The sequence below is a fragment of the Ixodes scapularis genome, unplaced genomic scaffold (assembly GCF_016920785.2).
Source record: "Ixodes scapularis isolate PalLabHiFi unplaced genomic scaffold, ASM1692078v2 PGA_scaffold3__209_contigs__length_174095766, whole genome shotgun sequence".
Lineage (NCBI taxonomy): Eukaryota > Metazoa > Arthropoda > Arachnida > Ixodida > Ixodidae > Ixodes > Ixodes scapularis.
In genome coordinates, this window is record NW_024609868.1 from 87,971,422 (window position 1) to 87,981,267 (window position 9,846).

Sequence of the window (9,846 nt, forward strand, 5' to 3'; positions counted from 1 at the left end):
GTAACATCAAGTCAATTAGATTAGTTTCAGTACAGGAAATTAATGGAAAGAAAGTGTCCTTTGTCTCTAGGTTACTTTCATGCGAAATCGTTTGTGGACGTTAAGGAAATCTGTGCCGAGACCCTCATGTATGCTTGAAAGTCAGTATATTAAAATAATAGTGAGTTGCAGCAGCTCACAACTTCGTGACAAAGCAAGCAATACAAGGCAAATGTTAAACTTACTTGTAACAAAACACATTTGTTGTTGTTTTGTTATCTGTGAAAGGTGGTTAATGTTGGACTTACGCACAAAGTGATCGGCCAGCAAGTTGGACCGACACAATTTGTAAAAACTTGAAGTTCAGGATTCTTCTTCGTCTTCTTCCTTATGTAAAATTCAGATAACAAAATAAGTTCGCTTTGTACCCGCCACTTGCACCTGACATATCTCGTGCCTCTCTAATGTAGACAAGTTAAAATATAAAAAAAAGAGACAGTAAAGAAATGAAAGCAATGCTCCGCATCAGTTTAAATCCTAATGCGGCGAACGCCGAGTGCCGTAAAATTCAATTGGGCGCGCATATTGGCGCTGCGGAGTGTTAGGTTTCAGATATCAAGGAGCTTCAGCATAACTTTCCCGTCAACCCATTACGATTATTACCATACCCGCACAAGGCTAGGGAACATACCACCAAACAGTGTTGGGCAGAAATACTCAAAAATGTATTGGGAAATACAAATATTGGAATACAGTAAAATAGTAGCTAAAATACTGATACTAAAATATGTCTGTAAAAATGTGTCGCGATACGTATCGGAAATACATTTTAAATAGGGGCAGAAAGTATTTGGAAATACAGATACAGGAATACACTTTAGGGAGGACAGAAATACAAATACAGAGATACTGATACTGGAATACATTTTTTAAACTTGTTTGAGACGCCAGCTGAGTTGAAGCTTGAAGTTTGAAGTGGAAGTTTTTCATCCCAAAATTACTTTCCCATAGGCTTGGCATTTTGCCTTGAATGTAGTGGCTTCGGACGACGAGGAGTCTTCAATGGGCTCAAAAAAACGTTTCCGGACGTCCTGTCTGTCTAACGAGGGATGCGAAAAGACTTCGACCTCTAAATAAATTTTATGTCACCCTAAATCTCATCATAACGTCACCAAGCCCCTGTCCAATAAGGACACCCCTGTCAATATTGATCACATGACGTCACGGTGGAATGAATTGGTATTGTTTATCAGTAGGTGGGTCCTCGAACATGAAACTTTACCACGCTAGTGTATGAAAGTACAATACGTACTTTCGTTGTAGGTTACCTCGTTGAAGACTGTGCTGGCAGTGTCATTTGGAATTTTCGAGAATAGTGGACCAGCTGAAGCATCCTCGAACACATGTCTTTTCTACTGTTACGGTTGAAAAAACGATACGGTGGCATCCCTGTTGTGAAGGTCCTTTCTGCCGACCTTCCGCCACCGACACATGAACTGCAGTCCTCAATTTTCGCCTTGCATCATCTAAACAGAAATCTTTTGGATTGCGACCTGATACTGCCGGCACAGGTGCGAGTTTTCTGAGAAACAGCGCGCTCGAGACGAGTCACAGGTGTACGAAGTCTGGGTCGGCCCAGCGAGGCCACGTCTGGCCCCCTTCCTGGGTTTCGGATCATCAGAGCAGCGGGTCGCGTTCATGTCGGCTGATGACGTACCCTTGAGCCGTGCAATATTACGGGTTCAGCCGCAGACACATTCGGATATGTGTTGCTTGAACATCACTGCGTGAGTCATCCTACTATTTCAAGTCAACCACTGCAAGGCTCATGCTGCAACGGACTGTGACTCAGCTTTGCCGGCTGGGTGTATTGTGTACGCTAAGGCGAGAGAGACGATTAGCAGCGGGCATTAGATGCCGGCACACAATAACTCAAAACATCCCTCCCTAAGGACCTGCGGCAGAAGATGCTCTGACTCTACTCCTGGCACGCCATCTGGTTCGAGTCCCCGACTACACAACACTTCTCAGAAGAGAGAAGAGGACGCATGAAAAAATAGTTTGGAGAATCGGAAGGAACCTTGGTCAGCATAGTAGCAGTGCCCCAGCATCTCCTTAACCCTGGTGCCCTCAAAAGTAAAGAAAAAAAAATGCGTTCGGATTTGTATTTTTTTTCGGGGGGGGGGGGGGGAGTATTTCTCAAGAAATGTAACGAAATACATTTCATCCTGATTGTACCCCAATACAAAGAAACATTCCAAATGTATTTCGATGCAGGAATACAGATGCTGGTGAAAAAAATGTATCGCGATACAGAAATACAGATACGAAATGTATTTCTAAAATACTATCGCGATACATTTGTATAGCGATACTGCCCAACCCTGTCACGAAAAAAAAAAAAGAAGTTTTAGCCAACCGACATTGGATATCGTGCTATTAGAAAAAAAAACTTGAGTAGAAGGTGACGGTCTTTTAAAACTGGTTTCTGCGTGCGCGCATTGGCCTCACCAGATGTGTGCAAACGAGGGTTTGTTTGTAAACTGTGTTGGTCGATATATTTCCGATGCAGTTGGGCGTGGCGGTAACACTTGACGAGGTACAGGAGCTTAGAGCGATAAGTTGATATCCCGTTCACCAGACAAAAGTGCCCCCTCTGGCTGCCGCCATGCTGTACAATTTTGACCACTAGACATGTGACCGTACCAAATCCTGAGGCGTTTACTCAAACTGAGAGGATATTTGTATCGCGATCTCTGTAAAGCACTTACAAAGCTTTTTTTTTGATACTAACTCCGATAAAAACCCAAAATGCAGCACCGCAGCTGACGACATCTAGCGAAAGCATTGCGAAGCTGCCCTAGTTTTTGTCGTAAAAGCACATTTTGGACTTGAAACAAACGTAACATAACCTGCCTCGTCAGTACTATTAATAAAGATCAATAAGCAATTATTCGCGCGGAGTACTTCGTTAAAAGCTAGACGGTGAAACTATTGGCGGCGTGCGCGAACTATAGGGGGCGCTTTTCAGCTATCATCATCATCGTTTGTGACGTAAGCAGTAGGACTGGTGGATGCCTCCTCCTAGGTCGGCCGCGCTACGCTTCGGTGCTCGGGTGGTTGCGATCGTTCCTTTTGAAGTTCTCTAGACGCGACAAAGGTTGTTTCACGCGTTGTCGAAGCGCCGAGATGGTGGTGTACTGCTCGGTACCGCAATGCAACACCTACCACGGTGAGACGGGCGCAAGTTTTTATTATTATCCGCGCGACAGGAAAGTCAGAAAGGAGTGGCTGACCAAGTTGAAAATGGGCAAGACGAACTCGAAAAGCTCTCGCGTATGTAGTAAGCACTTCGATGAAAGTGACTTCGTGTACCCTGTGGGCTACAAGGTGCTCGGTGAGTGATATTCTATCAATAGTTTCGAGTTCACTTCTTCCTGTGGTTTGCAAACGAGTAAACAAATGCATTCCCTCAACAGGCTGGAAGAGGCGGTGGCTGGCTCCTGGAGCCGTTCCAAGTAAATGCTTGCCTATCCGCCCGTTTGACGCGAAACGGCCGAAACCAATTCCGCGATCGAGACCTAGAAGAGCGAGCACGTCACTGGTAATCGGTAATGAACCAAGGGGGGGGGGGGGGGGGGGGGGGCGGGGCGGGGCGGTGCGGGGTTCGCTTCGAAGCTGTCGTACACCTGCTACGAATCATTCTGGTCGTTCTTTTTACGGACCCAACTGTTTTAAGCAAGAAGTGTGGTATGCTTTTCAGCAAGAGCTTTTAAATTTATAATCCATCTTTGTCTAAAAATTGATAAATCATTTGCTAATTTGTTGGGCCATGTCCAGCAGTTGATCAAGTTATATAAATCTGCAGGGCATAACACTTCTTAACCTTCGCGTGCAGTATGGAGAACCTCTTATTGAGCTGTGTGTCACCTGAATGGCAGCGCAGGCTAGCAGCAGAATCTTATCTCTGCCGCGTAATTTCACGAGGTTTGTCAGGTGACAGTAAATTAATTGCCTCAGTGTGCACCCTCGACAAAGCGTGATGGTGGAGTATGCCCGAGCCCTAACACACAGTCCCTCTATATACGATTTTCAGCCAGTAGAGGTCCTACTACAAGTGTTGCTGCAACAGGGGTGGCTCCGGATACAAGTGCCGACATGACAGAGGAAGCAACAATCACGGGTGTGTTGACTACTGCAGTTGTCTTTCTGCATCAGTGTCGCTGAACGAAGCCAAATACCTACCAGGTGGTTAGTCGTATTACTGTAGTGTCGTCTATGCCATAGCTTGTCTAGCTTTGAGGCAGCTACGCTGTGGGGAAGGTGGGGGCTACTATTTGTGAATCATGTCATTTAATATGCCTCCAACGCACAAATGCTCAAAACCTATACTCGGCGTGCTTGCGCTTGTGTTTGGCTGCACTCTCACACAGCAGAAACAAATGCCAAAACTTTAGTTTCACTATCGAAGCACATGCCAAGGCAACTAATTTGCATTTTTGATCTATGTTGTGCTTGTGTCCTTAGAAACATAGATAAGGCATTGATTCTCCATTTAATTTCAATGAGCAGTTTCATTCGCTGCAGATTGCCAGAGTCCTGGAGCTGAATGCGAGGCCGATGCCGACCCTGCCACAGTTGCAGCCGCTTCCAGACTGGCCCACTTTACCAGTGCTGGTGTGAACAGCGCAGCCACCATCATGGGTGTGTTTCATTTGCCTTCACATTTGTAGTAGTCATTGGCCTGGTACACAGCACACGCTTCTCTACAGCATTTTAACCATGGTGCAAGAAGAACCCATTTAGGTGATGATGCTATCCGCATTCGTGTGGAGGGAGTGCGTCCGCAAATGCTTTGCACCGAGATGTGGAGAGGGCTGCAATTGTTACTGAGCAATCGCGAGCCACCGTTTTTGGGTGCCATCTAACTACGTCAGAAACAAGTGGCAAGCACGCACCAACCTTGGCCGCTAATCGGTTCTGTGTGCCTTGGCACCTTTCTTGAGTGCTGAAAGATGGCGCCCTAATATGGAGGCAAGCTTATACAGCGCATGCCCAGCGGCGAACACAATCTGGACGGCCACCTAAATAGGTTCTTCGTACACCGCAATTGTAACTCGAAGAGGGTCGGAAGATATAACACTGTTATCATTGTCTGTGCTTGTATTGCCACGCTAGCGGGCACATAGCCTAGTGGTCAACGTGCGCGGCTTCCACGAAGAAGACCGAGGTTCGAACCCGGGCAGCGGACACACTTTTTTTTTTAACGTTCTTGTAAATTCGAGAACCTTCCCTCATGTTCATAATCAGAATGTCCTATGCACCGAACTTTCTACGCCGATTGCTCGAAGGCCAGACATGTATAATAAGGGCTCTGTGTGACGAGCTGGAGTCGATCTTGCTCAAGCGCTTGACACTGCTGCTACGCCGACGCCTGCGGCGCTACTTATTATTTTGTTTTGGCACAAGTTCGCCTTATTAAACATTCAGTTTCTTTCGTTCTTTCACGCCTCTTCATCAGTCATTCGTGACAGTATTAAAGAAATATCTACTCACGCATGCTATCCTTTCATTTCAAGAACTGTCCATGGCTAACAGCTGCAGAGATGACTTCAGCAACGAAGGTAATAGAAAGAATGTACTTTTTCCAATCTAAACTGTATTTTGTATGCTTGGTGGCTAGTGCATTTATTCTGTTTGATTGAAAGTGGTAGCAAAGGCTGACCTGAAGGGCATATCTAGCTTTGAGGCAGCTACGCTTAGGGGAAGGGGGGGGGGGGGGCTACGATTTGTGAATCATGTCAATTAATATGCCTCCAATGTAGAAATGCTCAAAAACTATACTCAGCTTCAGCAAGAACCTACAGTGGAAGCTACAAGTGCAAGCTCAGTGCTTGCGCTTGTGTTTGGTTGCACTCTCACGCAGCAGAAACAAATGCCAAAACTTTAGTTTCACTATCGAAGCACATGCCAAAACAACTAATTTGCATTTTTGATCTATGTTGTGCTTGTGTCCTTAGAAACATAGATAAGGCATTGATTCTCCATTTAATTTCAATGAGCAGTTTCATTCGCTGCAGATTGCCAGAGTCCTGGAGCTGAATGTGAGGCCGATGCCGACCCTGCCACAGTTGCAGCCGCTTCCGGACTGGCCCACTTTATCAGTGCTGGTGTGAACAGCGCAGCCACCATCATGGGTGTGTTTCATTTGCCTTCACATTTGTAGTAGTCATTGGCCTGGTACACAGCACACGCTCCTCTACAGCATTCCAACCATGCTGCAAGAAGAACCCATTTAGGTGATGAGGCTATCCGTATTCCTGTGGAAGCGTCCGCAAATGCTTTGCACCGAGATGTGGAGAGGGCTGCTTGTTACCGAGCAATCGCGAGCCACCGTTTTTGGGTGCCATCTAACTACATCAGAAACAAGTGGCAAGCACGCACCAACCTTGGCCGCTAATCGGTTCTGTGTGCCTTGGCACCTTTCTTGAGTGCTGAAAGATGGCACCCTAATATGGAGGCAAGCTTATACAGCGCATGCCCAGCGGCGAACACAATCTGGACGGCCACCTAAATGGGTTCTTCGTACACCGCAATTGTAACTCGAAGAGGGTCGGAAGATATAACACTGTTATCATTGTCTGTGCTTGTATTGCCACGCGCATCAACGCAAGCGGGCCGATCTTGCCCAAGCGCTTGACACTGCTGCTACGCCGACGCCTGCGGCGCTACTTATTTTGTTTTGGCAGAAGTTCGCCTTATTAAACATTCAGTTTCTTTCGTTCTTTCTCGCCTCTTCACCAGTCATTCGTGACAGTATTAAAGAAATATCTACTCACACATGCTCTTTTCAAGATCGTTCTATGGCTAACAGCTGCAGAGATGACTGTACTTTTTCCAATCTTAAACTGTATTTTGTATGCTTGGTGATGGCATATGCATTTATTCTGTTTGATTGAAAGTGGTAGCATAGGCTGACCTGAAGGTCATTAAATGTAGAGAATTACATGCACCATATATTCAACATACTAGTGTAAAAATGCAATATTGCTTCTATTTGCACCATTTGTTCATGTAGAAAGGTAGCCGAGTAGACAGAGTGTTGCAGCTTCCCCATTTTTTACTCGACAATGGTAGGGAAAAGCAGGAACCTTTGTGAATTGTGCAGGCTTCTGCATTATCGAATGTGCATATTCCCAATTGCCAACGTGAACAATTTCAGGTGTTGAAGAGGAGCTGTGTCACCTCAAGCGAGATATCGGTGTTCAAGTGAACACATGGACTGAGGGGAGAAGACAACTGATTACCATCTCCACTGTTAAGGACGAACAGGCACTGTTAGTGCTAACGGGCATTTCAAGCTTGGAGCTGTTCTACAACATTGCCAATTTGTTCACCGACGCTCGGAGGAAACAGTCGAAGAGGAGCTTCTCACTTAGCAATGAGGATGTCATCCTGCTCGTCTTCACCAAGCTTTACCACAATGTGTCTTTTTCGCTGCTGGCCGTCCTGTTTGACGTACACCGCACTACGGCGTCGAGTATCTTTAAGGAGGCCATTGTACTGCTAGCATCTGTTCTAGGGCGTGCAATCTACTGGCCTGACAAGGACCACGTCACTGCATGCCTCACGAAGCACTTCTATAAATACCGCATGACAAGGGTGGTCTTGGACTGCACAGAGATTGCAATTGAGCGACCAAAAGACCTGCCATCACAGATCTTAACGTACAGCATTTACAAAAAAACCTATACTGCTAAGATTTTGATTTGCACAACCCCTGGAGGCCTCATTAGCTATGTGAGCCGTGCCTACGGAGGTAGGACCTGCGACACACACATAACCCGGGAAAGCGAAGTTCTGACCAAATGTGAGCCCCACATTGACAAGGTAATAGTAGATAGGGGCTTTTTAATTGAAGATTTGTGCTATGAGCATGGGCTCGAGATGATCCGGCCACCTTTTCTTGGCCAGAAGAAGCAGCTGTCGCCTGGTGACGCAAAAAGAAATGCCAGCATTGCGAGTGCCAGAGTCCATGTAGAAAGAAGCATTCAGCGCATCAAACGCTTCAAGATCTTGCACCAGCGGTTCCCACTTGATCTGCTTGCGTACCTTAACAGCATTGTCACTACGCTTGCAGGAATTGTAAATATCTCGAAGCCACTGTTTGCAGACGACAAATATTTGTTTCCATGAAAGCTGAGTTCCATGCCAGCGACACGTTTTCTTTTATTTTAGCTTCTCAGTAACTTTTGCTTGAAATACAGTGATAACAATAAAGTTTGGCGTCAAGTTCTACGAGCTTTTTTTTTTGTGCATGTTTAATGCCCAAGGCTCTAGTCATAGATACTGAATTCCAAATCGAAGAAAACGGGTGTAATCACTAATCCCATGATGGAGGCACGAAGCTTTCACTGATTGTGGGAAGAAAAGGGAACTTCCGAAAGCAGGGAAGATCAATTAAGAGTTCACAACATGCGTACCCTGCTTTGCACGAGCATGATGCAGCTGCCACTGTCTTCTCTTTCACCACGATCTCGAGCTCGTGCGGGTCTCTGCTTAAAGCCGATGTTTGCAGCACGAAACCTACAAACGTGCTGTTACTGTGAACTTTTTCTTTAACACTGCACGTCACAACGTGCCCAGCTTCCAGTACGGCTTCTCCCTCGAGCAGAAGTCGTGATGTGGCAAACTCCTGTGCCACGTACTCGTTGATACTGGAGAGGGGAAGCGTCACTGCAAAGGAACAATAATAATTCAGACTTGGTTCACGCAGTTCCGTACGAATGTTGGAAACAACTCCAGAGCCGTGCTAATTCCTTACCTTGGACGGAAGCGTCGGTATCGGCGAGCTCCATACCACCACAACGACAACGCGCGCGTGCACAGTTGTCCCCTCACGCCCTGCTGAATGCGAACTTAACGCTGCTAGATTAAAATTAGATTAAACTAATCAGGACCAACAGACAAAGAATCGCCACACGCTAAATCCAGAACAAAAGAAAGTCAGCAGGCACTAGCAGCGGAACCGCGCATCCGCGTTGGACTGCGCGCGCGTTACCAAGTTCTAGGCTTGCTCTCGAACATCTTAAAGCTGGTATCTATCAAGAGAGCTTGGGAGGGGCTGCCGTTCAGTCCCACAAAAGCTCATGACACGTCATAAAATTTTAAAAATAATTATCAATCGTCCCTGCTGTAAACTAACAGAAATGTCTCATACGATTACATATAGCGTCGTCTGCTAGCGTCCTACTGACTAGGTTACAGAAAGCATCCGCGAGGCGGCGCCACCCAAAGATCTCGTCGCCAATAAAGTCACGTGTCTGGTGCCCAAAATTGTGTAACATGGCGGCGGCCAATGGGGGTCACTTTCAGCTACCAGTTTGTCACTCTAAGCCCGTCTAACACATTACATCGAGCGCGCAAAGGTGACGAGCGTAATGACGATGCACTTTAGTCTTTGTTAGATTAACTCCATCGCATTGTGGCCTCGAATGCGCCCTGACTTTGTGTGGAACGGAATATAAATAGTGTGACCGTAGCGCAACGCTAATACCCGCCAAACGGGCACGCTGACAGCATTCGGAGGGGGCTCCTTTAAATAATCGGCAAAGCAGCGCACTTTGAGATGGTGAACTGAGTCTCCTATTCTTTAAGAAGTGTGCCCCGAGTGTCTTCTAAACTCCTGTTTGTCCAGCTCGTTAAAAGGCATTCGGGATGAACTACTTTTGAAGATTCGCAGAATCAACTCAGCTACCTTGCGCTTATCAGCATCCGCCGATTCGCCGATATTTGAAATACATTTTTATCTTAACGTCCTTGACGTGTCCGTCTGCACCCCCGTCAGGCGGGAATGTTAATAACCTT

General features: G+C 46.3%; 3 protein-coding genes across 4 annotated transcripts; 2 read left to right on the forward strand and 1 right to left on the reverse strand.

Annotated features, from left to right (window-relative positions):
- Positions 1–3,065: 3,065 nt before the first annotated feature.
- On the forward strand, positions 3,066–4,206 carry LOC120849882. Its single transcript, XM_040222154.3, has 3 exons — positions 3,066–3,376; positions 3,459–3,497; positions 4,076–4,206. The coding sequence occupies exons 1-3, from the start codon at positions 3,169–3,171 to the stop codon at positions 4,204–4,206; spliced, it is 378 nt and encodes a 125-aa protein (XP_040078088.3). The 5' UTR covers positions 3,066–3,168.
- A 215-nt stretch (positions 4,207–4,421) lies between these two features.
- On the forward strand, positions 4,422–8,175 carry LOC121837404. Of its 2 annotated transcripts, none has more exons than XM_042293025.1 (3): positions 4,422–4,683; positions 6,060–6,176; positions 7,202–8,175. In XM_042293025.1, exons 1-3 carry the CDS (start codon positions 4,680–4,682, stop codon positions 8,173–8,175), a joined length of 1,095 nt encoding a protein of 364 aa, XP_042148959.1. In that variant the 5' UTR covers positions 4,422–4,679. The 2 variants fall into 2 exon arrangements, with proteins under 2 accessions (XP_042148959.1, XP_042148958.1); XM_042293024.1 differs by lacking the exon at positions 4,422–4,683 and adding an exon at positions 5,164–5,603.
- A 65-nt stretch (positions 8,176–8,240) lies between these two features.
- LOC120849881 lies at positions 8,241–9,272 on the reverse strand. The gene is made up of 2 exons (XM_040222149.2): positions 8,804–9,272; positions 8,241–8,715 (listed from the first exon to the last, which is right to left on the reverse strand). The coding sequence occupies exons 1-2, from the start codon at positions 8,835–8,837 to the stop codon at positions 8,363–8,365; spliced, it is 387 nt and encodes a 128-aa protein (XP_040078083.1). The 5' UTR covers positions 8,838–9,272; the 3' UTR covers positions 8,241–8,362.
- Between the last annotated feature and the right edge of the window lie 574 nt (positions 9,273–9,846).